Source organism: Bos grunniens, chromosome 4, assembly GCF_055505025.1.
Source record: "Bos grunniens cultivar Pamir isolate PY7600 chromosome 4, Bosgru_T2T1.0, whole genome shotgun sequence".
In the NCBI taxonomy this organism is placed as follows: Eukaryota; Metazoa; Chordata; class Mammalia; order Artiodactyla; family Bovidae; genus Bos; species Bos grunniens.
The window spans coordinates 101,113,960-101,135,716 of record NC_141168.1 but is presented as its reverse complement, the minus strand read 5'-3'; the positions used below and the strand labels follow the sequence as shown (position 1 = coordinate 101,135,716).

Here is a 21,757-nt window from a genome sequence, read left to right as displayed (position 1 = left end):
GATGGACAAATAAATGGAAAGGATTCAGTACATGCAGGGGACGTAACTCCACACCAGTGTTTACAGCAGATAATTAGCCAAAAATGAGGAGGCAAGGAAGAAAGGGGTGTATTAAACCAAACTCTCCTTTTCTTTCCTTTCCCATTTTTTTGGCTGACTTACGATGTCTACACTGTTCTCTACTATGTTATTCTGTACACTTGAGCTTCTTCATTGTTTCCTCTTTTTCCCTGGCCGTGTTTCTCAGTTCCAATGAGGCCTCCTTGGATTCCAATCTGTTTGCCTTGGCTGTCCACTTTTTTTTATTGCTAGTAAAACTGGTATAACTGCATTCTTTAGCTCTAATATATGTTGATTCCTCCAACTTTCTGGTTTATTCCTTGCCTGATTAAATGACCTAAACCTGAACTCCAGTCACTAAAGGAAGTCCACCAGAATCCTCCCTGTCTGAGCAGGCCACATGTTCTCCTGCTTCTTCATTTTCTCCTGAACCCAGCTGTTCTTTGTTTTCCGAATAGCACCACTCCAAGGTTGTCTTGAATATTTGCTGAATCATTTAGGGTAAAAGGGTCTAAAATTTAAAATTGAATGCTTTATACTACTGTTCTTGGGAGTTACTTAGTCATCCCTAACACTAAGGATATTGCCTTTGTGCCTTAGACCTAGCTTTATAAAAAACAGTGGTTTAAGTTAATGTCAGTGGTTTAAGTTAATGTCTTTAGAACCAAACTGATGCTGTATAATACATCACGAAGAGATTGGATTTTAAGGAGGAAATTCAAAAATAAACTGAGTCTTGTGAAGGAAGCTATACTTGAAATTTTTTTTTTAAGAATGGTCTTCTGTTAGTAAAAATTGGGAAAGGGATGTTTAATGTTCAAAATATATGTAATTGGATAATGCAGGTAGACCAGCTGCCACTGAATCTTTCTTATTAGAATAGTATTCTGATAAAATTTGGGTTGAAAAGAAAATGTTTATTCAGTATATATTTTTTCCTTTATAACTAAGCTGATGTGATGATTTGATTAGACATGTGGAGTGGCTAACTTGCCTCACACATTTAGTATTCAATGATGACATTTATTGATTTTTCAAATCTATATTAAACCTTCAAATAACTTAGTATGATTTATAAATATTTTTGTTATCTGTGTTTGAATTTTTAAATTTTCTTTCTAAAATAAATGCATTATAGACTAGTAAATTGTAAAAAAAACAGAAGCCTGAACATGGTAACCATTAATTACATAGTGAAGTGTGGTATTTCTGGAGTATGCAATTTTAGAGTAGTAAATGTTATAATTTTTATCATATATAGCAGTGAAATATTTCTCACTTCACACATTTATTTTTCAGTAAAATTTATTTTTTGTAATTTTATACTCATTATTTATTGCAATGTGTTAATATTGTTAACTTATACATCAAAGGGGTTACTCAGTTATTTAGAAAGACTGGTATTACACCCACAGCTCTGCTACTGGTTAGATGAATGACCTTGAATTACGTTACCATTATAGTCATTTTCTCATCTATAAAATGAAGGTCTCAGCCTCATGTTTTCTCAGATTTTGTAACTCATAGTAATTTCAAAACAAATCCTATACAGTTCTGAAAAGGATCTCACTGTCAATTTGGCACTTGAGTCATCTGCTCAGTATCACTACTTAAGTAACAGGCAAAGAGCCCCTGCCAGGAAAGAAGTGTGTGAGTCACCCATTCCCTCTAGAGGCTGCTCTGATCACTGGCAGTTTCCTTCTCCAAGTCAGCTAAGGTATCTCTTCTAGACAGTTTCAATCATTAGAATCATATAAAACAAACATTATCTAACTTCTAGTGTTAGAAACCAACAATATTGTTTTCTGATTTTTCTTTTTCTTTTTTTAAATCAAACATCCCGTTTTATCTGTTCTCCTGTAACAAGGTTTTGATTTGTGGTGTTTGTATAGATTTGTATAGTTTTGGACATATGGAATAGACATAGTAATTGGAATTAGAATTTGTAGATAGGATATGAATGTTGGAGTTGATGGATTTTGAAGTCTAGATAATAAAATATAAGAAAATCATATTTTAACATTTTATTAATAATTGAACCCTTAAAGTCTTTATGAACTAGAGATCAAAATAATGCTAGTGTTAAAATAATGCTTCCTATATCCCAGATCCTCTTCTCTGCTCTCTGAATGTATTATCTCATTCAGTTTTTAACAGCAGTCGTATGAGGTGTGGACATCTCCATTTTGGAGATTAGATAACTATTCCAAAGATATATTGAAACTGTGTTATATAAATTGTTATTAGAATATAGTTTCTTCCTTTCCAATACACATACTACTGTAGTGTTTGATAAATCTAATATTGTTCATGTTAATTGCTGAGTGTTTAGTTTTATATTAGTTTATAGAGTATTTATTAAGGGCCAATGTGCTAGTGTTTTCCATAGTTGATCTCATGTAATCCTCAAGGCAACTCCAAATTAGACAGATATTCATTTTACCCCCTAGTTTATGACTGAGGAAACTGAGAAGTTTTAACTTGTTCAAGACCACAAAATAGGTAGAACAGGAAGTAGTAGAATTCAGTTTGGAGTTTAGGCAGTCTTGAATGTGTTGTGAATGCTCTAATCGTTAGGCATCCTGCAGACCAGACAAATGCTTCTTTAGCGTATTTGCCTTCATTGGGGCAAAAGTAGATGTTTCTTCTTGGTCAGCAATTCCAACTATACAAGAAGCTTGCTTCAGGGAAGCCCTTTGAAAATATTTAATTCCCTTTTTTCCTACATTAATTTGTAAGTAAGCTTATTAGAAGCACATGGAATAAATACAAAGTCAAGGCTTAACCTCTGATATAAAAGACCATATAGTAGTCTTCTGTCCTAGGAAGGTAGCACACAGGATAAGTCATATTACTTATTCTGGAAATTAAGTGAAGTCTTAGAATGGAAGAATATTAGTGATAGCTTTTTAGTGTTTTCAAAGTTAAATCTAGTTTAATTAGAATTTAAAGCAGATGTTTATGGTATCTAGTGTTTCTATACTCAAATTCCTATCAGTGTCGAATACAAATACATCTTTGGGTTGTCTGCTAGTCTCCATTGTATTTACATGTAGGTTCAAGTTAAATGTGCTTCTGTGATAAATGATGTGGTTGCTTCCTCTTGCATTATGCTTATCTAGTAGTGCTTAACCTGCTGACAAAGCGTTTCTCAGAATAACAGGTTTAGAATGTGCTTAAAGCTCATCACTTGCAGACTGAAATGCTGAGAAAAGTTAGCACATGTGACTATTCAACAAGGGAATTCAGCTCTTCCTGTCTGTTTCCTTGTTATTCAGTGAGGGACTTCTGTTCATTCTGTTTACTTCTCATATGTTGATAAGTATATTTCTCTGAAAACTATGTTTCATGTTATATTCTTTTTTTCTTGTACAATTTTGTTTTTCCTTGCTTTGGAAGTATTCAGTTTGGCATGGGAGTTCTTCAGTAGCACTTTGTCTGTGATTGTGCCACTTTTCACTTTCTTTTTCTCAGTAGAACTTAGAAGCATTAAACACATCTCTCTAATAAATATTGAAATGAACTTTTTCTGTGATTTGTGACTAGTTGGCAATTTCACCTCATATACACAGATGTAAATATCTGAAGAGAATGATAAAATTTTGTTTACCACAATCAAAAAAGTTACCTCAAATTGCTAGGCATCTAAAATCACTCAGAAAGTTTATTGATAGGGAAATAAATACAAGAAACATTGATGAAAGTTTTGAAAATAAATACAAATGAATGACTTTTGAAAATTTGGTCAAAATTAGTGTATTTATAATCAATGACCAGGTCTTTACAATGACATGTATTGTGTCACTTGTTGCACAGATCTACTCAAATAGCTAGTTAGGGATATACTTTTCATAATTGTAACAAAGCATTTCCAATATAGTCTTTAATAAAAGAAGGCAGTGGAGGCCCAGGGAGTAAGAATCTGAAAATTTCCTCCCTGAGACTCTCTACTTGAGTAGAACCAGTCCTGTACTGTACTGATTACGTGTACTTGGTTTTAGCATAGTTGCATGCTTTCTCAAACATTATTAAATTGCTATATTTGATGAGAAGATAGCAAACTGCTATTTTTAAAACATTTGTTGATTGAACTACATATTTGCTTGTATAAATGCAAGCCCCTCATCATTTTTATGCTTTCTCTTTTTGTTTAGTAAGGTTTATTTTGACAACTAAAAGCAATAAGAGTAATACAAGAGGCTACTCAGTGTTTCTAATGATAGAATAGTTCCAGTTTAACTAGTAAAAACCTTTGCAAGATCATGGCATTTAGATTCAGGGCATCTGTCTGTTTGAACCAGATCATATGTTATTTGAATCTACCATGGTTATTTTTAGTGTGTTTCATAAGACATAGTGCAGATCTGCTGTGATCTTTAAATGTTAATGTTCTTTTCTTATCACTTTACTGTGTAGATACCCTTCATGAGACCCAACTCTGCCACAGCTCATCCTCGGAGGCAATCCTGGAAACCTCTTTTATAAGTGTGATTTTTTAAATGTGGATAACCCTCTCAATAGAGTACATAAAGTAAAGGAGAACAGCTCTCTTGTCCTTCCCATAAGCTTATCACTGCAAAAAGTTGCCTTTGCTTGTCAGGTTTGAATAGAATGTAATTGATTGGTTTGTTACTTGGACTGACAAGGCAGTTAATTTGCCTCTATGGATTTTTTTTTTTCTCTTTTTTTTTTCCCTTCTTTAACTTTTTTTTTAATCAGAAACATTTGATATGTACATTGTTGAAAAATACTAGATAATGTCTTGTCAGAATTGTCCATTAAGTAATGTCTTCCCCTCTTGCTTCTTTGGCAAATGATATAGTGTTTGGACTTACTAAAGAGTTGTGGAAGCCGGACTTACATGCAATGTGCTACTCATTGTTGTTGAACAAATCAAGTAACAAATAAGAAAGACAATGCATTCCACTAGTCTGCTGTTCTGTTTCATCCAGCTAATACACATATTCATATATGAAACGCTACATTGGGAAACAACTGTAGACTATATTAAATGTTACTTTTACTTATAATAATTCAGCAAAAATGAAAACTTGTGAAAGAATATGCCATTCTAGTTTTGACTCATTAGTTCTAGTGTGAAAGCACTAGTATTATTAGCATGCAGTTTTTACAACTTCAGATTTTAAATAAATAAGATATATCTGTGTTGATCTCTAGATATTTTTAGTAACCAAACTTACCGAGTCTTCATTGACTTAATACAAACTTTCTCTGTTTGGTTTAATTTTACTTTTCTCAACCATAAATATGAGGTTACAAAATAAGGAGAGAGATACAAAGCTTATTGACTATACAACCTGCCAAATGAAAGATCTTCATCAACATCTGTATCTTTCCAAAGGTTTGCAGAATTAAAATTTGATCTTCAAGCTTTAATGATCCTGTTTTAAGTCAACGACAGAAATATGTTGAATATTTCATCACTTCATCTTGAACTGATTTAGAAGAGACTCTTTGCTGAAATTGAAATGCATATTTACATGTAAATTGTCAACACGTCTCATGGAATTACCTGATTTATAGATGTGGTTTGGGACATCTTTTCAGGTATAGTGGCAATTGAAAATAGTTTAAACATTAGAAATAGAGTAGGAAATGTTACAGATAATCAAAAGCAAGTGTCAATATAAAGTTGCTATATGCTAGTAATCTATAGTTATACTAAGGAACCATAATTTATTGGATCTGTAGTAAAAGTAGAATGTATATAAAATATGTATAAACTGAGATCATCAACTTATTGAAAGACCTTGTAACATTGGAGGAAAAATATTAATAACCTGTAGCAAAACCAGTAGGCTTTTTTTTTCCTTAGGAGAAGGACTCACTGTTTATTGCTGTATAATCTTAAGAAAAAGTTGGTAATGATTACTGTTGCTGAATTTAAGAAAAATGGCAGATTTCCATTTCCTTAAAAAAGAAATGGCTAATTCATTGGGACCTGATCCTCCTTTGATACATGATGAGAAATTACCAGTGGTCATTTTATTTTAGACTTTTCATTTTGAAAAAATAATTAAGTCTTATGCTTTTGATGTCACTGTCAATCAAAATCCTTTCCACCTTTTTCTGTTTGTAATAACATACTGTCTTCATTCTCTGTCTTACTTTAATACTTCTGTGGTAGATATCCTGTTCCATATTTGGTGCTAGCCCTAAGAATCTTGGTCATAGATCACAAATAAAACACTTTTTCCTAATAATCTCCTAGACACTCTTATATTTCCAGGGAACAGAATTAACCCTTTTCTGAAATTGGTCCAGTTGTTATTCAAAGGAGATATTAGTGTATACTTAAGGGGATATACACTAAACTGTTCATATTTTACAGACATATATAAGAGAAAACAGCCAAACAAGTGAATGATGGTTCATTGTCACATAATAGGGAAAGGAAAGAAAACACTGAAATATCAAGGGGTAAAATAAATAACTCGGAGATACAAGAAGAATAACATGACAGTATATAGCAGTGGTTCTGAAACTTTGTAGTGTATCAGAATCACAGGAAGAATTTGTTTAAAAGCAGACTGCTCACATACCACCAGTCTTCTTTTAGTCCTCTACATTTTACTCCCTCCTCCTCCTCCCTGCAGTTCCTGAATAAGTGGCTCTGGGATGAGGCCAGAAATTTTGCTTTTCTAACAAGTTCCCAAGTGATGCTGCTGCTGCTGGCCAGGGACATCCTTTGACAACCATTTGTATATAATATTTTTTAAAAGAATCATGGTGTTGTGCTTGACATCGATTGATTGAATGTGGCTTTAATCTCATTAAAAGGCCCTTAAATTTGCAAAAATATTTATTTCTAGGTAAAAGGGATTGTGGTAATTCTATTTACAACACATGCAGTATAACTTCTTTATTATACGTAAGTTCAATTAAATAGGTGTTTATTTTATACCTGTTACAGAGATAGCCGTATTTTAGGCACAGAAATGAATCAAGGCGCATAGCCTTTGTCCATAGTAACTTTGTTAAAATTTGAAATTAGGATTATGTTTAACATGAAAGCAGAGATTAGCCTTAACCTTAATCCATTTTAAGTTTGTAAATGAAATTTTTTTATCATTTATATATCGTTATTCATGTGTTTGTTTATCTGATTTTGCGTTTTTAATAGTAAAAATATATTGATGATAAATAATAAGAATATTCACACTCACTATCCTATTTCCCTGTTTTTACATCATACACTTAAAAGTGAAAGTGAAGTCACTCAGTTGTGTCCGACTCTTAGCGACCCCATGGACTGCAGCCCACCAGGCTCCCCCATCCCTGGGATTCTCCAGGAAGAACACTGGAGTGGGTTGCCATTTCCTTCTCCAGTGCATGAAAGTGAAAAGTGAAAGTGAAGTCGCTCAATCGTGTCCGACTCTTAGCGACCCCATGGACTGCAGCCCACCAGGCTCCTCCGTCCATGGGATTTTCCAGGCAAGAGTACTGGAGTGGGGTGCCATCGCCTTCTCCCATACACTTAAAGAGATCATTATTTTTAAATACTTAATATTCTTTATTTGACAAAACTTACCACTGTTTCACTTGTTTCTCAGTATGGGAATATTTTTATTAATATTTCACCAAAATCTTTTCAAGAAATTCAGAAGGACTCTGCAGCAGAATGATATATTGACGTCATTAATTTTTCTTTAAGTTTTCTGAAATCATTTCAACAATTAAAACTTGTTTAAGAGACTCAGCTTTAGAGTTGCATGATATATGAAGGCAGAAATTTTTTCCTACTTGTCTGAGTCAGCACTTTGTCAGTTTACATAACACTAAGGATTGTGATTTAAAATATTTCTGATCTGGACATGCTTTGCAAATACTACTTTTTTTTTTTTTTTAATTTAATAAACATGTAGGCATCTTTCTCCCAGTACTCAGTCTTAAGACTTTCTGTAGGTCTGCTAGTAAGATTCATTGCTGTTCAGGTACATAAGATACAATGAAGTTGGATGCTCATGCTGGGCTTTGTAAATAAAATGAGATTGACCCCCAGCCATTATGTCATTTACCTAATTTATGTTGTAAAATCAAGATCTACACTATTGATTAGAGAATAATTAGTTAATTATGAGCAGAGAAATACAAAGTTATATGGGACTTGAGCATAGCAGGTTGTACTGCTGAAAGATTTCCAAGGGCATGAGCAGATGGAGATCAGTTTATTAAAGAACGAAGCAGACGTGTTTCAGGTATGAAAATGTCTCATCGTTCTCTTGTGCTGTGAAGAGGAACTTGACCTTATTGTGCATTTTCATGTGAATTCTTTTGTTTCATGTTTTATTTTTTTCCTTTCACTTTTAATCTTATAACTTGGCTGCTGCAGATGTAGCAAGCTGAATTAACTCCATTATTTAAGAGAAATTAAAAATGAATTTGGATTTCAATAATTATCCAAATGTTTTTTCCAATTAATATACTTAATGTGTAAAGGATATTTTTGTGTTTCCTACCACTCATTCATTCATTATTGCATGTGATGGAAATCTATAGTAGCATTAATAAAAATATGTTCAAGAACTCCATATTAGTCATTATATGTGTAATATGTTATAATAGGCATTTTCTAATTATTTAGAAAATGCTCATATAGGTTATTTGCACTAAAAGGGTTGTAAAAAGGAATAAAGTTTGCCTTTGCCTTTATTGATATTAAGTGTTATTCTAATATTGGTAGAATGCATCATTTTGTGCAAGCTTGTATTATTTTAGAGGTGATTTAACTCATGGGACACAAACCTGCATTTTCTCCATCTGTTAAAATGAATAAAAGAAATAATTGGCCACCGTTCAATAAAAGAGTCTATCACTACTGGTTAATATCTTTGTGTAGGTGTTCTAACTGCTAGTAAGATTTTATGTAAGTAATCTTATATTCAAATACAATTCTTTTGATCATTCTTATATAGAATTTTTACATAGAAGTGATGAAAAAGGAAGAAAATCCAACCCACAGTTCTCTTGATACTTAATTGTGTGTGTTCCTTTTTTTAAGTGAACCAATGTAATAGTGTACATTTTCAGAGTCAGTTTTGTTTTACTCCATATAGACTTGAAAGGGATCTAAATCAAATGTTCATTGACATAAAAAATAGCTATGATTATGGATCATCCTAGTTATAATACATGTACATCACTTTTCAAGTCCCATGTTGTAGATTTCTGTTCTTCCTGAAATTTAGCTGATCATCTAGCTATAAATTATATATATATATATATATATATAGGAGGTACACTTAACTTATTTTGGTTAGTTTTTGAAAGTAGTTACTTAGTGTACTTTCCCAATAAAATTATCAATTGGAAATTAAGGGAGTTTAAGAAACCCTTTGGAACACTAGCCTGTCTCTTAGGTGTAGATGGAAATGTTTCTTTTTACTTATATGCATATTCTCAGTAATCAGACAAACACATGATTGATTGCTTCTATGGATCACAGGACATATGAACATAAATCATTTTCTTCCTCTTCTTTGTCTAGGGTGCTATACTTAACCGTATGCTAAGTAAGTATTTTAAATACATATAGAACTATGTTTATTTGGTCACTGTATTTTGTTAGATGAATGTGTAAAAGACTATATACATATAGCTGCTTTACTGTTTAAATCTGTATCAATTATAAATCTGATGAGTAGAAAGTTGTATTTAGTAAGAATCTAATTAATCAGGTTTCCTTTTATTATAAATGGGATTTATTTTATCTCACTTAAAATTGTAATTTTAGAATGTCCTATAATATGTTAATGTGTACAAGTTTATTAGATGTTTCGAGGATATTCTTTAGGTATCCAGTTTGCATTTTATTAAAAAAAACTTTGTGTTTCTTTATACATTAGTTTTATATTATCTTTTGCTATTTTAAGACATTGTCTTTGCATTTAATATATGTGCCATTGGTATAATAGTCTGTTTTTTTAGCATAGACATTTGTGTTATTTAATAAAGTATATTGTGTTATATCAGTATGCTTTTGTGGGTCAATGACTGCTTTTTTCACAGTATTTATTATTTTGATAAATATGTTCCATATTATGTGTTGCAGTTATATATTTCCAAGTATATGTCAGAATTAGATGTAGCAGTCATAATAATTGAATCAGTAATTACTTCAACTGTTTCAGTTTTTTGGTAGCGGAATGATCACAGATCCTTACGAGTTTCTGATTTTTGAGTTTTTAAAATGATCTAAATTTGTAACCTAAGCCATAATTTGTTGGCTGACAAAATTTGCCAAAGTTAAAAAAGTGGTATGTGTGTGCGTGAAATAAGTAATTCACTATTTTTACCATCTAAACTGTTCTTTGATTTCTAGGATTCTTAATGGTATCTCTTACATTAGTTTATAGTGAAGTAATTCTTGCAAATTCTACTGGAGTTCACTTGTATCACTCAGGATATTTTTGTTACCACCACATGAAGCTATAGATATTTTCAATTAAATAGTTTAGTATAGAACAAATATATTTTTTTCTACATGGAAATAATTTTAGTCATTTTTAGAAAGCACTTATACTTATTTAGTAATAGTTACGATTTCAAGATTTGGGTTATTTCTTTTTCTGTTTGCCTCTCCTGGATTTTGGCAGTTCCTAAGTGTATTAACTGCTTCTTTTTGCTATTAATACTTAGTCTTGGAATTGCAGTTTTTATTTACTAGTGAGTGAGCTATAACTTCAGAGAATTCCTATATCACTCCCTGATTCTAACAAGTAAGTTCCTCCTTTCCTCTTGAACCCAACACTAATACATGTGTTCTATATGTAAACTAAGTCATTCTAAAAAGTATAATTAATGAAGGAGTCAATAAGGATTGGGTAATTTCCAAATAGCATCTACTCAATATTATCTTCTAACAAATCTAACATATAAAATCTTTTCCTTTTGCATTTTTTATTGAGCTGAAAGATAGCTTGAGTTTACAGTTAATTGAAATCAGCTACAAATCTGAACTACTTCAGTGTCACAAACTTGTTCTTAATTTATTAGATTGAAAGAAAGAAACTGAAAGTGAAGTTGCTCAGTCGTGTCCGACTCTTTGCTACCCCATGGACTGTAGCCTACCAGGCTCCTCAGTCCATAGAATTTTCCAGGCAAGAGTACTGGAATGGGTTGCCATTTCCTTCTCCCAGGGATCTTCCCGACCCAGGGATCAAGCCCATGTCTCCCACATTGCAGGTGGACGCTTTACCGTCTGAGCCACCCGGGAAGCAATTATTAGATTGAAATATCTGTGTATATACACATCTTTATATTCATATACCATGAAGGTAAAAGGTAATGAATTATGATTTACCTCTATATTCATATAGTGTTTGATTCTAGTTGTACACTAGAAGTCATAATTTGCAAGTTTACTGTGGCATGGACTTGTAAAGATACAGTAGTTAGGTTGTAATTTAATATGAACTAGGAAAACAATACTATAACTCTTCACTATCAAAAGCCTAGATTATTGGCAATCTAAACTTGCTTTAAAAAAACCTAAATTAAGCAAAAAAGACTATAGTTAACCAAAATTGAGCCCATGTACTTAGCAGCTCTCATTTCCATGTTCTTTTAACTGTCAATTTGCACAGATTTGAGTGATCTGTTTTCTGAATCCACAATGAATTATTGTTGGGGAGATGCTACTTAAATAACACTGACAATATCAGAAAGTAGTGACTGATATTTTTCAAGCAAGTGAGGACCTAAAATAGTTGAATACAACAATTTAGACAGTATGGCAGACTGATGATACTCATTTCCAGACACACAAGTCTGGCACAACTGTTAGACATGTAGCAGTATCTGTTACTCGTGTTTGTGACCCGGGGATGACAAAGATAGAGTAAACCATATCTAACAGATTTTTCTTGATGAAGCAAAGAATGTGATTCTCCTTGAATTTCGCATTGAAGATGACTGAAATACTAGTTTCCGTGCTTGAAGGAGTTGCACTCTTAGCCATCTAGAAATCTCTAGCTTCTCATAACTCAGAAATGCTTATACTCTGAAGGGTCCTGTATGTGTTTAATGTAACTGGAACCTTAACTACTGAAAGGTAAATAAGCTCAATTGAGAAGAACATAAAAGTGTACAGGCTTGCTATTTAGTTTTATGTAATGTTTGATGTTAGCTATTTATTATCTATTATATTTTCTTAATAATAGAAAAATAGGTACTTAAACATTTTAACTACTTTTAAATATATTTTGGATAGTTGTATAATACTGGCACAACAAATAAAGTACCATTTATTATTCCATTTGATTTGATTTTTTTGTATAGCTAGAATTATTATAATAAACATTTTTATTCAAGTCCATCTCTTGAGTCTAAGCAAAAGTTTTTGGAAAAGTACTGAAGTTTGTTAGGTTTATAAGAAGAAAGTTGTAGAGGAATGCATACATAAACTTCAGACATAGAATTTTGTTTTAGACTTCTTTATACCTGAATAGCTTAGCTAATTTGCTAAATTTTTTGAAACTCTTGATTCCTGAAATGGGAGATAGGGTTTTGTAGAATGATATGAAATTTTTACTATAAATATAAATTTATAGTTCCCTTTATTGTGAAAATAAATTGCTTTTCTTTGCATGTTGTTATCACAGTAACTCCTTCCCCTTTTTTTTCTAACAAAAGTTATTGAATAGTTATTTTGTACTTTATTTAAGTAACATAATTACTTAAATATGTTGTCTGTAAAATATCCTCTTTGCTTTCCTAGTTATAAATTCCTCAACTTTTTATGTTTTAAATCAATAAGGGTAACTTATTGATTTATAAGTTTATAATGTATAAGTCATTGAGAATATGACAGATTGGTTTGGAGAAAATATTATTTTTTTAACTTAAAGGAACACAAAATGAGGAATATAATCCTTTCTATAAAATATATACAACTTTGTTATTTGTTGTTAAATTTTCATCTTGTTATTCCAACTGATGCAAAATTCATTTTGAAAAACACTGAAATAATACAGATCTTTCTTCATTGTCAGCAGGATGAGATTGTCTGAAACGAAGAATAGGTATGGTAGTTTTCTTAGATTTTGTACCTCATAGGTGGCAAAGACACTATCAAAACATTTGTTAATAAGCTTTAAAATGTACTTAGGAGGTACTTTGAAAACCCACATGCACTGAAAGTAGCAGGTAAATTTTTGAGAAAATTTGTATTTTAGAAAATAACATAAAATTCCGAGTATGGTTTTTATTTGCTATAGATTATGTTAGCATGCTGCAAACATTAGAAATTGTTTTTAGAATCGACCTTAACTTAGAGAGTGAGTGATAAGATACACAAATCGTATAGAATTAAGCTTAGTGTGGCATAGTAGAATTCATTACATTTAAAATTTTTTAAAAATACTCATAATGTATTAGATTGAATTCAGTCTTTAATTATATGTATCTTGTATTATTAAATATTTTAAAACTAACAGGCAAGTGATTATTAAGTTCAAAATTGAAAATGTTAATATTAGTTTTGAACACATGGCTATACACATCAATTTATTCCTATGGTCTTAACATTTCTACCATCAATGTGTTCTAAATGATATTTGTTTTGTTTGTTAATTTTGTTGTTTTGGTATTTTGTTTTTCCTAAAACATTTATTTCAGGTTTGGATTGTCTTTTTCATAAACATTAATTCAATAATCTTATTAGCTAAGGATAGAATTAACAGTGTTACAATTGAAATATATAGTAGTTTACTGGTTTTTTGTTTTCTGAAAAGATGTTTTTTAATATTATTTAGATACACCATAAATCTGTTTACCCTGCAGGTGTGATGAATGCAGACTGTGCTACCATTTTGGTTGTTTGGATCCTCCTTTGAAAAAATCTCCTAAACAAACAGGCTATGGATGGATATGTCAGGAGTGTGATTCTTCATCTTCTAAGGTAAGAGGGGAAAACCTGTAAGAAAAAGTCTTGTTTCTGTTTATTTTGATAGCTTTTCTACATCTCACCATCAGCTTCCTCAGTTTAAAAATAATTGGAATATGAAGGACCAACATTTTAATCTGATGCACTTGAAGAAAATATTGCTTTGGTGATTTTATTGCCCTTAAATTAAAGAGTAAAGAACTCTACTGAAGTATATAAATTTTCTCTATGAAATATTTTAGCTGTGTTGTGTAGCATGTTAAATAGTCATCTAGTAACCAAAACTTGTCATCTTCTTCTTATTTATCACCCCTAGGGAATAACCAATAAAACCCAATTTAATTTTATACATGACTCATCTTAATATATAATCAATATATTATGAATTTTTATAATGAGTGTTCTTTGAGAAAACTGTTTTTATATACTAAAATTTTGTATGATAATTATTTTAGATAAGTAGAAAGGATGAAATACCTAAAAATTTGTTTCATAGTTTATCTCCGAAAATAAATTATTGAAATTATATCTTTTGAATATCAATATTATAATCTTAGACTTCTCTGGTAGCTCAAACCTTTAATTGTGGTGATCAGCATTTTAAGATTACTATGTGTTTTATTTAAAATGTGTGAGTGAATAGCTGGACTCCTGATGCTTTGACTCACTTGACAGATATATTGAATATATTTGAACTAAGACAATACAATTAGGTTAAACAAATTATTCTTCTTTAAATAGACAACAAAAGCTGACTGTCTGTTGTAATATGAACTTCAAGCCATCTTTCCTAAATGCCACTTCAGTGCATTTGTTTTTCTTAGGGCGAATTAAAATTGACACTGAATTACTGTCTGATTATGGAATCAAAAATACTCATTTTATCAGTTAAAATGATTTACTCAAGCTTACCACAGATGCCATCTGTAAAAGCTTTTGTATTAAAAATTACAGAAAAGCACTTAGCTATAGGGAAAAAAAACTCTTTATTGTTTTCTCAAATAATGAAATTTATTAAAATTTTACATATTTTATATAATGGTTATTAAAATAGAATATTATGCATTTTATTTAATAATCAAGCTTTTTTACTCAAGGTTTTTCAACTATATGATATCAAAAATAATTTTCCAGCTATTAAGACCCATATTTAAGATGGAGCATATTTAATATCAGTAGTTTATTACATAATTTTAAAATGCTTTCTAGAAATTATATTTAAGTGAAAAAATAATAGTGTACTATAGATTTTAAATAATCATCTTATGGGACTCTTTGTGATTTAATTTTTCTAAGTGTGTTTTTTGTTTGGGATTTTCTTCTACCCTCAAAAAGTAATTAGGAAAGCAATTTTTGAAAAAACATTAAAAAAAAAAGAAAAGAAAAAACATTTATTGCATTTTATAAATAAGTCTTTTTGTGTACATTCTTTTAAAAATGTTTTATACTACTCTAATTATGTAGCATTGTATTAAATCCAGAGTGCCTTTGTTAAGTTATGTAGTAACTTCATTAATGAACATTGAAAATGCAAGGGGATGTATTTCTCATATGTTAGGAATATATAAAATGAATATTTTGTAAATGCAATAGGCGCATGCCAGTAGCCATTGAGTTGTTCCCGTATCTTGTTTTTCCCTCTCTTTGAGAGAATAAGATCTTTGAACTCTGAATGGAAATCTCTTAGTAAGATACGTTGTTGAAAAGTTGCATTGCACTTGCTGTACTTTGACCTGTGATTGAATGAACACCAGATGTAAACAGCCAGCATTTCCAAACTTTCATCTAAATATGGTATCTCACTGCTGAATGTCACAGCAGTTTATTGTAAGATTTACAGCAGTGAAATGGATTTATATTTTTATCATATCAAGATGAATATTATATACTTCTACTTTTTTCCTATGAAAAATTAAGCAATATAATAGTTAAGCTGAAAGTTGTGTTAGCGTTAGTTGCTCAGTCGTATCCAACTCTATGGGAATCTCATGGACTTTAGCCTCTGTCCATGGAATTCACCTGCCAAGAATACTGGAGTGGGTTGCATTACCCTTCTCCAGGGGATCTACCCAACCCAGGGATTGAACCTGCATCTCTTATGTCTCCTGCACTGACAGGAGGGTTCTTTACCACTAGCACCTCCAGGGAAGCCGAATTCATTCCTTTGGATACTTGTGTTAAATCAACTCTGTTTTGCTCACTTTGAAAACTTTCATTCCTGACCAGCAGGTAGTAAATTTCTGTTTACATTTTCTCTTGTGAGGTGTTGACTAGTATTGGGTTCCAAGAAGAAAACATTGATAATGTCGGGTTTACAATTCAGTAAATTGCTGCAGAAACTCTCAAACTAAGAAAGCAGTATATTAACATCTGTCAAAAAATTAGTATCATTTGGGGGCCTAAAAGAAATCCAGAATAAAAGTTAATATGTTTTGCTTGTCCTTTATTCTCCTCTGGCTTTGGTGGAATGATATTTTTTAGTTAATACTAGGTATATTTGCCATGTTCATATATTATAATGATATGAAAAGCTAAGGTAGAAATAGTTATTGCCAGGAGAAAGGAATCAGTTGCCAATAAATTTAGGTGGGGGCAAGTGAGTATAAAATTGTTAATAGCCATAAATACGTATATATGATAGGATTATTAATCCAAGAAGTCTTAACTTTATTATAAACATTTGACTCCAGTGTAGTAAATTATTGTATAAGGTATGGGTGTGTAGTTGAAAATGTGCTTGAAAATGCATTGCACTTATACATTATTTAACTGTTAAAACATTGTCTCTAAATTTTTGCCTACTAGTGGAAGTTCTAAAATACTGCCATGCATACTCTGAGCAACATAATGTATTTATATATGACTTTGTCTTTGAAGTAATGGGTTTTCTTTTTCCGTAAGCTTTATGAGAGCAAAAATCTTCTGTCACTAGTCCTGCCTATTGCTTTTAATTTCACTTTCACAGAAATGAAATTATGTAAACACAAAAGTCTAACAAGATTCATCATATCTCAATCCATGATATAAAGTTCTAGCTCATGAAAGATAAAATATACCCAAGTATATTAAATTAATAATAATATATAATTAATGATATTGATTTAATAACAATTTACCTAACAGAATGATTTTTTAACTGAGATATAATTGACTTACATTATGTTAGTTTCAGATATACAACATAATGATTCAATATTTGTATATAAAATTACTTTTATTCTATCCAAACCCACAAAGTATGATATAAGACTGTCTCTGCCTTATCAGTCCTTCATATCTAGGTCACTGCTGCTGATAGTCGCTTCAGTCATGTCCAACTCTTTGCGACCCCATGGACTATAACCTGCCAGGCTCCTCTGTCCATGGGATTCTCCAGGCAAGAATACTGGAATAGGGTGCCTTTCCTTCTCCAGGGGGTCTTCCCGACCCAGGGATCCAACCCAGGTTTCCCTCCATGCAGGCAGATTCCTTACTGTCTGTGCCACCAGGGAAGCCCATAGGTAATCACTAGGTTTCATTAAAAATGACCATCTACACGGGCTCAGATATAAACGTTACATGTAACACACATGGAGAGACAAATCTATACACATACATACAAACACATGCACAAAACATTTTCTTCTACAGATTATGCTTCAAAGATACTTAACTAAGGCAGTAGCTACCCAGGACAATGTGACGTGTTTGTATTCAGTGGGGCTAGTTCATTCCTACCAGTTACCTGCATTAGGTTTTTCCCCTTGTGCTTTGCTATGTTGTGAAAATACTGTTGCCATTGAATGCTGTATACCTGGAAAATCAGTGCATTTTGTTCTTACTCCTCTGCCTCACCCATCTTTTATTTTTTCTTCCATCCTTACTTTCATCCATTCTCCCTAGCCAAATACCTGAATTCATCTTCAGGTTTTCTTCATCCTGTCCCAAATAGACAGTCAGTCACTTGCTTGTACAAGGACTAGCTTGTACATTTGCTAGTCACAGAATCTTGTACAGGTGTTTCCTTAAATATATCTCCAGTTTTTCTTTGCTCCTTTTCTCTACTGTTATTGCTTTTATTCTTAGATTTGTTGATGTGGTATTCACACGGATTGATTTGCAGATATTGAAAAATCCTTGCATCCCAGGGATAAATCCCACTTGATTATGGTGTATGATCCTTTTAATGTATTGTTGGATTTGGTTTGCTAGTATTTTGTTGAGGAGTTTTGCATCTATGTTCATCAGTGATATTGGTCTGTAATTTTATTTTTTTGTGATATCTCTGTCCAATTTTGATATCAGGGTAATGTTGGCCTCCTAGAATGAGTTTGGGAGTGTTCCTTCCTCTGCAATTTTCCAAAAGAGTTTCAGAAGGATAGGTTAATTCTTCTTTAAATGTTTGATAGAATTCATCCGTGAAGCCATCAGGTCTAAGACTTTGTCTGTTGGGAGTTTTTTAATGGCAACTTCAGTATCAGTATTTATGATGGGCCTGTTCATATTTTCTTTTCTATTTCTTTCTGGTTTAGTCTTAAGAGATTGTACCTTTATGAGGATTTGTCTATTTCTGCTAGGTTGTCCATTTTATTAGCATATAGTTGCTTATTGTAGTCTCTTACAATCCTTTGTATTTCAGTGGTGTCCATTGTAACTTCTCCTTTTTCATTTCTAATTGTATTTATTTGAGCCCTCTCCCTCTTATTCCACGTTAATATAGGGCACAATTCACTAGTCTCTCTTTTTTAGGGTATACTTGATATAGATCTCAACAACTGCTTTGTACTAAAACACCCCAAATGAGGATATTTTGATAGGGTTAAATGAACATGAATAAAATCCTTTTGAAAGAATATATATATTCACCAGTGCCACTGAGGATTTAAATACACATCTTATATTTTACAGTGACTGTGCCAGTTATGATTCTAGCTTTTCATCCCTGTTCATGCTGTGTTTTGTGAAAAGCCAAAGGGTATACATGACAGATCATTACCTGAGTACTACAAAATGAGCTGCCTTAGCTTGAGACTTCCATTTGGTTCACTCTTATTTCATCTTTCTAGTACTCTTTTTAGTGGTAATAAGTTGAATTCATATGCATGAAAATCTCATCTAAATCCATATGTAAGATTTTCTGGAACTGCAAACTTATGACACACTAGCTCAGGCAAATGCGGTACTTTTTGATAATCATTTGTGTTAGAAATCCCTGAGTAGGGAAGTATGCTTTTTTTTTTTTTCAATTTTTGTTTCATTTTTCACTTTTTTTTTTGCATTGAGCAGCTAGAATTCTATAACTGAAATTCTTGTGTCAAAATGACATGTTGAATATTTATTAGCAAATAAAATAGTCATTGAGAATTTTGATTCTTTAAGAACTGCACAGAACAATCTCTCCAAGGAGTATCTTGCCACAATACATTAAACAAGCACATTTAATTGAACCTGGTGATATTGAAAATTGAATGTCTGAGCTTTATGTATTATGAAGATTTATGAAAAATATAAAATTAAAATGAGTTATCCTTTAAAGTTCTTCTAAATTTGAATTGTATAACTGACCCATAAAAGAGGACTTTTTAATATTTTTGCTATTCATTTGACCTCTGGGATTTTATCTGGCATTAGGTTAGATTTTAAGTTTCTAAATTTAGCATGGTTGACAGAGAAGTCATTTTCAGGTAAAACTTATACCGCTTAACCATCTTAATTCAGTATTCTTCTAGAACTTGTATGATGTTAGTGGTTATAACAATATGTTTTTTCAAACTTTCCTGAGTTTTTATTTTCCTTTTTACTGATACAGTTATGTAAAGTCTAGAGAAAAGTTGTTTACATAGTATCCTAAATTAGAATCCCATAGAACAATTCTGGTAGTTTGTAGACTTACTAAAAGTCTGAGAATTAAAACTGGTTATCCTTCATGATAGCTAGAGTTAAATATTTAAACTTCAGATTTCCTCTTTGCTAGATTTCCACACACTTCCAGTAGATCTTATACCTTAACCTAGGCTAAATTCAGGCAGTTGCTGGTTACTCTAGAATTTTCCCTGGCAGGCATAATTGTATAAATGTCTTTTAAGTCTTAATTTGTAATAGAGTGCTTCAGATAATATTTTTATCAAGTACTTTGAGACTCGTAGCAGTGTTTTGTGATTTCGATAAAAAGTAATAACCATTAATAATTCTAACTATAGTTGGTAAAAAGTGAAAGTGAAAGTTGTTCAGTCAGTCATCTCCGACTATTTACTACCCCCTGAACTGTAGCCTGCCAGATTCCTCTGTCCATGGAATTTTCCAGGCAAGAATACTGGGAATGGGTAGCCAATCCCTTCTCCAGGGGATCTTCCAGATGCAGGGATCAAACCCGGGTCTCCTGTATTACAGGCAAATTCTTTACTATCTGAGCCACCAGGGCATTAACAATCTTTGTTTTGCTGAAAATTGTTACTTGGTAAAAATATTACTTGAAGATAGGGTTCATAAGCATGTCTAGGACAATCAAGTAAACTGCTTTTTGAGCCTGCAGTAATGATCAATAAAAAGTTCAGTTTATTATATCAACATTCAATTTAAACAAATAAAACACAGTAATTTTTTTTAAGCGCAATACCAACTATAGTAGTGTGCTTTATTTGTTTAAATTGAACATTTATGTACTGAACTGAACATTTTATTGGTCATTATTGCCTGCTCAAAAAAATTGTTTACTTGACTGTCTTAGACATGTTTCTGAACCCTATCTCCAGATAATATTTTTATCAAGTAACAATTTGCACCAAAACAGATTGTTTATGGTTATTCTTTGTAACAGAATTGGAATCTACACTGATCTGTTAATTCTGTAATCTAGGATAATTTTCATGTGAACTCTGCAGTACACATGAATCACACTGGCATATCCCAATAAGTATGGTCGGGTAATCCTTAAGAACCTTTTCAAAAATAGGATTTCTTTCCTCTGGTAAAGTTTGTTAGTTTTTATGACATACATTTTTATATATCTCAGCATCATATTTACAGAAAAAGAAAATGATTAGGACCTCTAAAATACACAAATGTTTTCTCTCAATATTTTGAAAAATTGGAAAAACTAAATCACCTTTTAAGTTACACGTTCTACAAACTTGGAAAACCAAGCCATTTTCTAATTCAGATGGTATGTGGGTTTGATATGTTTAAATAACATGCTGTGAACCCTCTAATGGAATACTGTATGATGAGAAACTGAATCAACCAAGATAAATAAAGTGCAGTAGGGTGCCATATATAGGAATATCATTTAGAGATCACTAACTTCATTCTATCCTTTGGTTTCAAAAAATTTTGTTTTTATTTTGGAGGAAAAGTTACCTACTAAAAATCTGGTGGCTAAGCTGAAGGATATTTCATTACAACTTTTAACAAGTTAGTAAGAATATTTTTACCTTACTAGCCCAGCATTTGAAACATTAATTTGGGGTTATGTAATATACCAAGGAGGAATGAAGAATATATTAATTATGTAAACTTACTATTCTAGTATTCATGTATAATGTGAGTGTGAAAGACATTGTTCATTGCAAACTGATGGTCTTAATTGAATTAAGCAAGCCCATTCTCAGAGTTGTGAAAGGAACACCTGAATAATAGGAAAGGCTTAAATTCTAGCTTCAAAAAACAGAGAGATCATGTATTCTAGATGTACATACAGTTATATTTATATAGTTACTTTCTTCTAATTTAAACATTTAGTTTTACCATTTCATCATTTTATAGAGTTACTTATTTCTTGAAGAATTGTCTTTCTAACCTATGTATTGTGGTTTC

At 31.7% G+C, this 21,757-nt stretch overlaps 1 protein-coding gene across 16 annotated transcripts in view; it reads left to right on the top strand.

The window, feature by feature from the left end:
- PHF14 (PHD finger protein 14) overlaps nt 1-21,757 on the top strand; it is a 188,536-nt gene that overhangs the window by 127,837 nt on the left and 38,942 nt on the right. For 10 of the 16 annotated variants that reach the window (XR_015162946.1, XR_015162942.1, XR_015162941.1 and 7 more), the window contains one exon: nt 13,864-13,981. Coding sequence is in view for 9 of the 16 variants with exons in the window: in XM_086397622.1 (XP_086253748.1) it covers nt 13,864-13,981 (118 nt within the window). In the remaining 7 variants the exon portion in view is untranslated. Of the gene's footprint in view, nt 1-4,476; nt 5,629-9,568; nt 9,594-13,073; nt 13,104-13,863; nt 13,988-21,757 lie in introns of those variants that run through there. The other 6 variants (XR_015162947.1, XR_015162944.1, XR_015162945.1 and 3 more) reach the window with 4 other exon arrangements.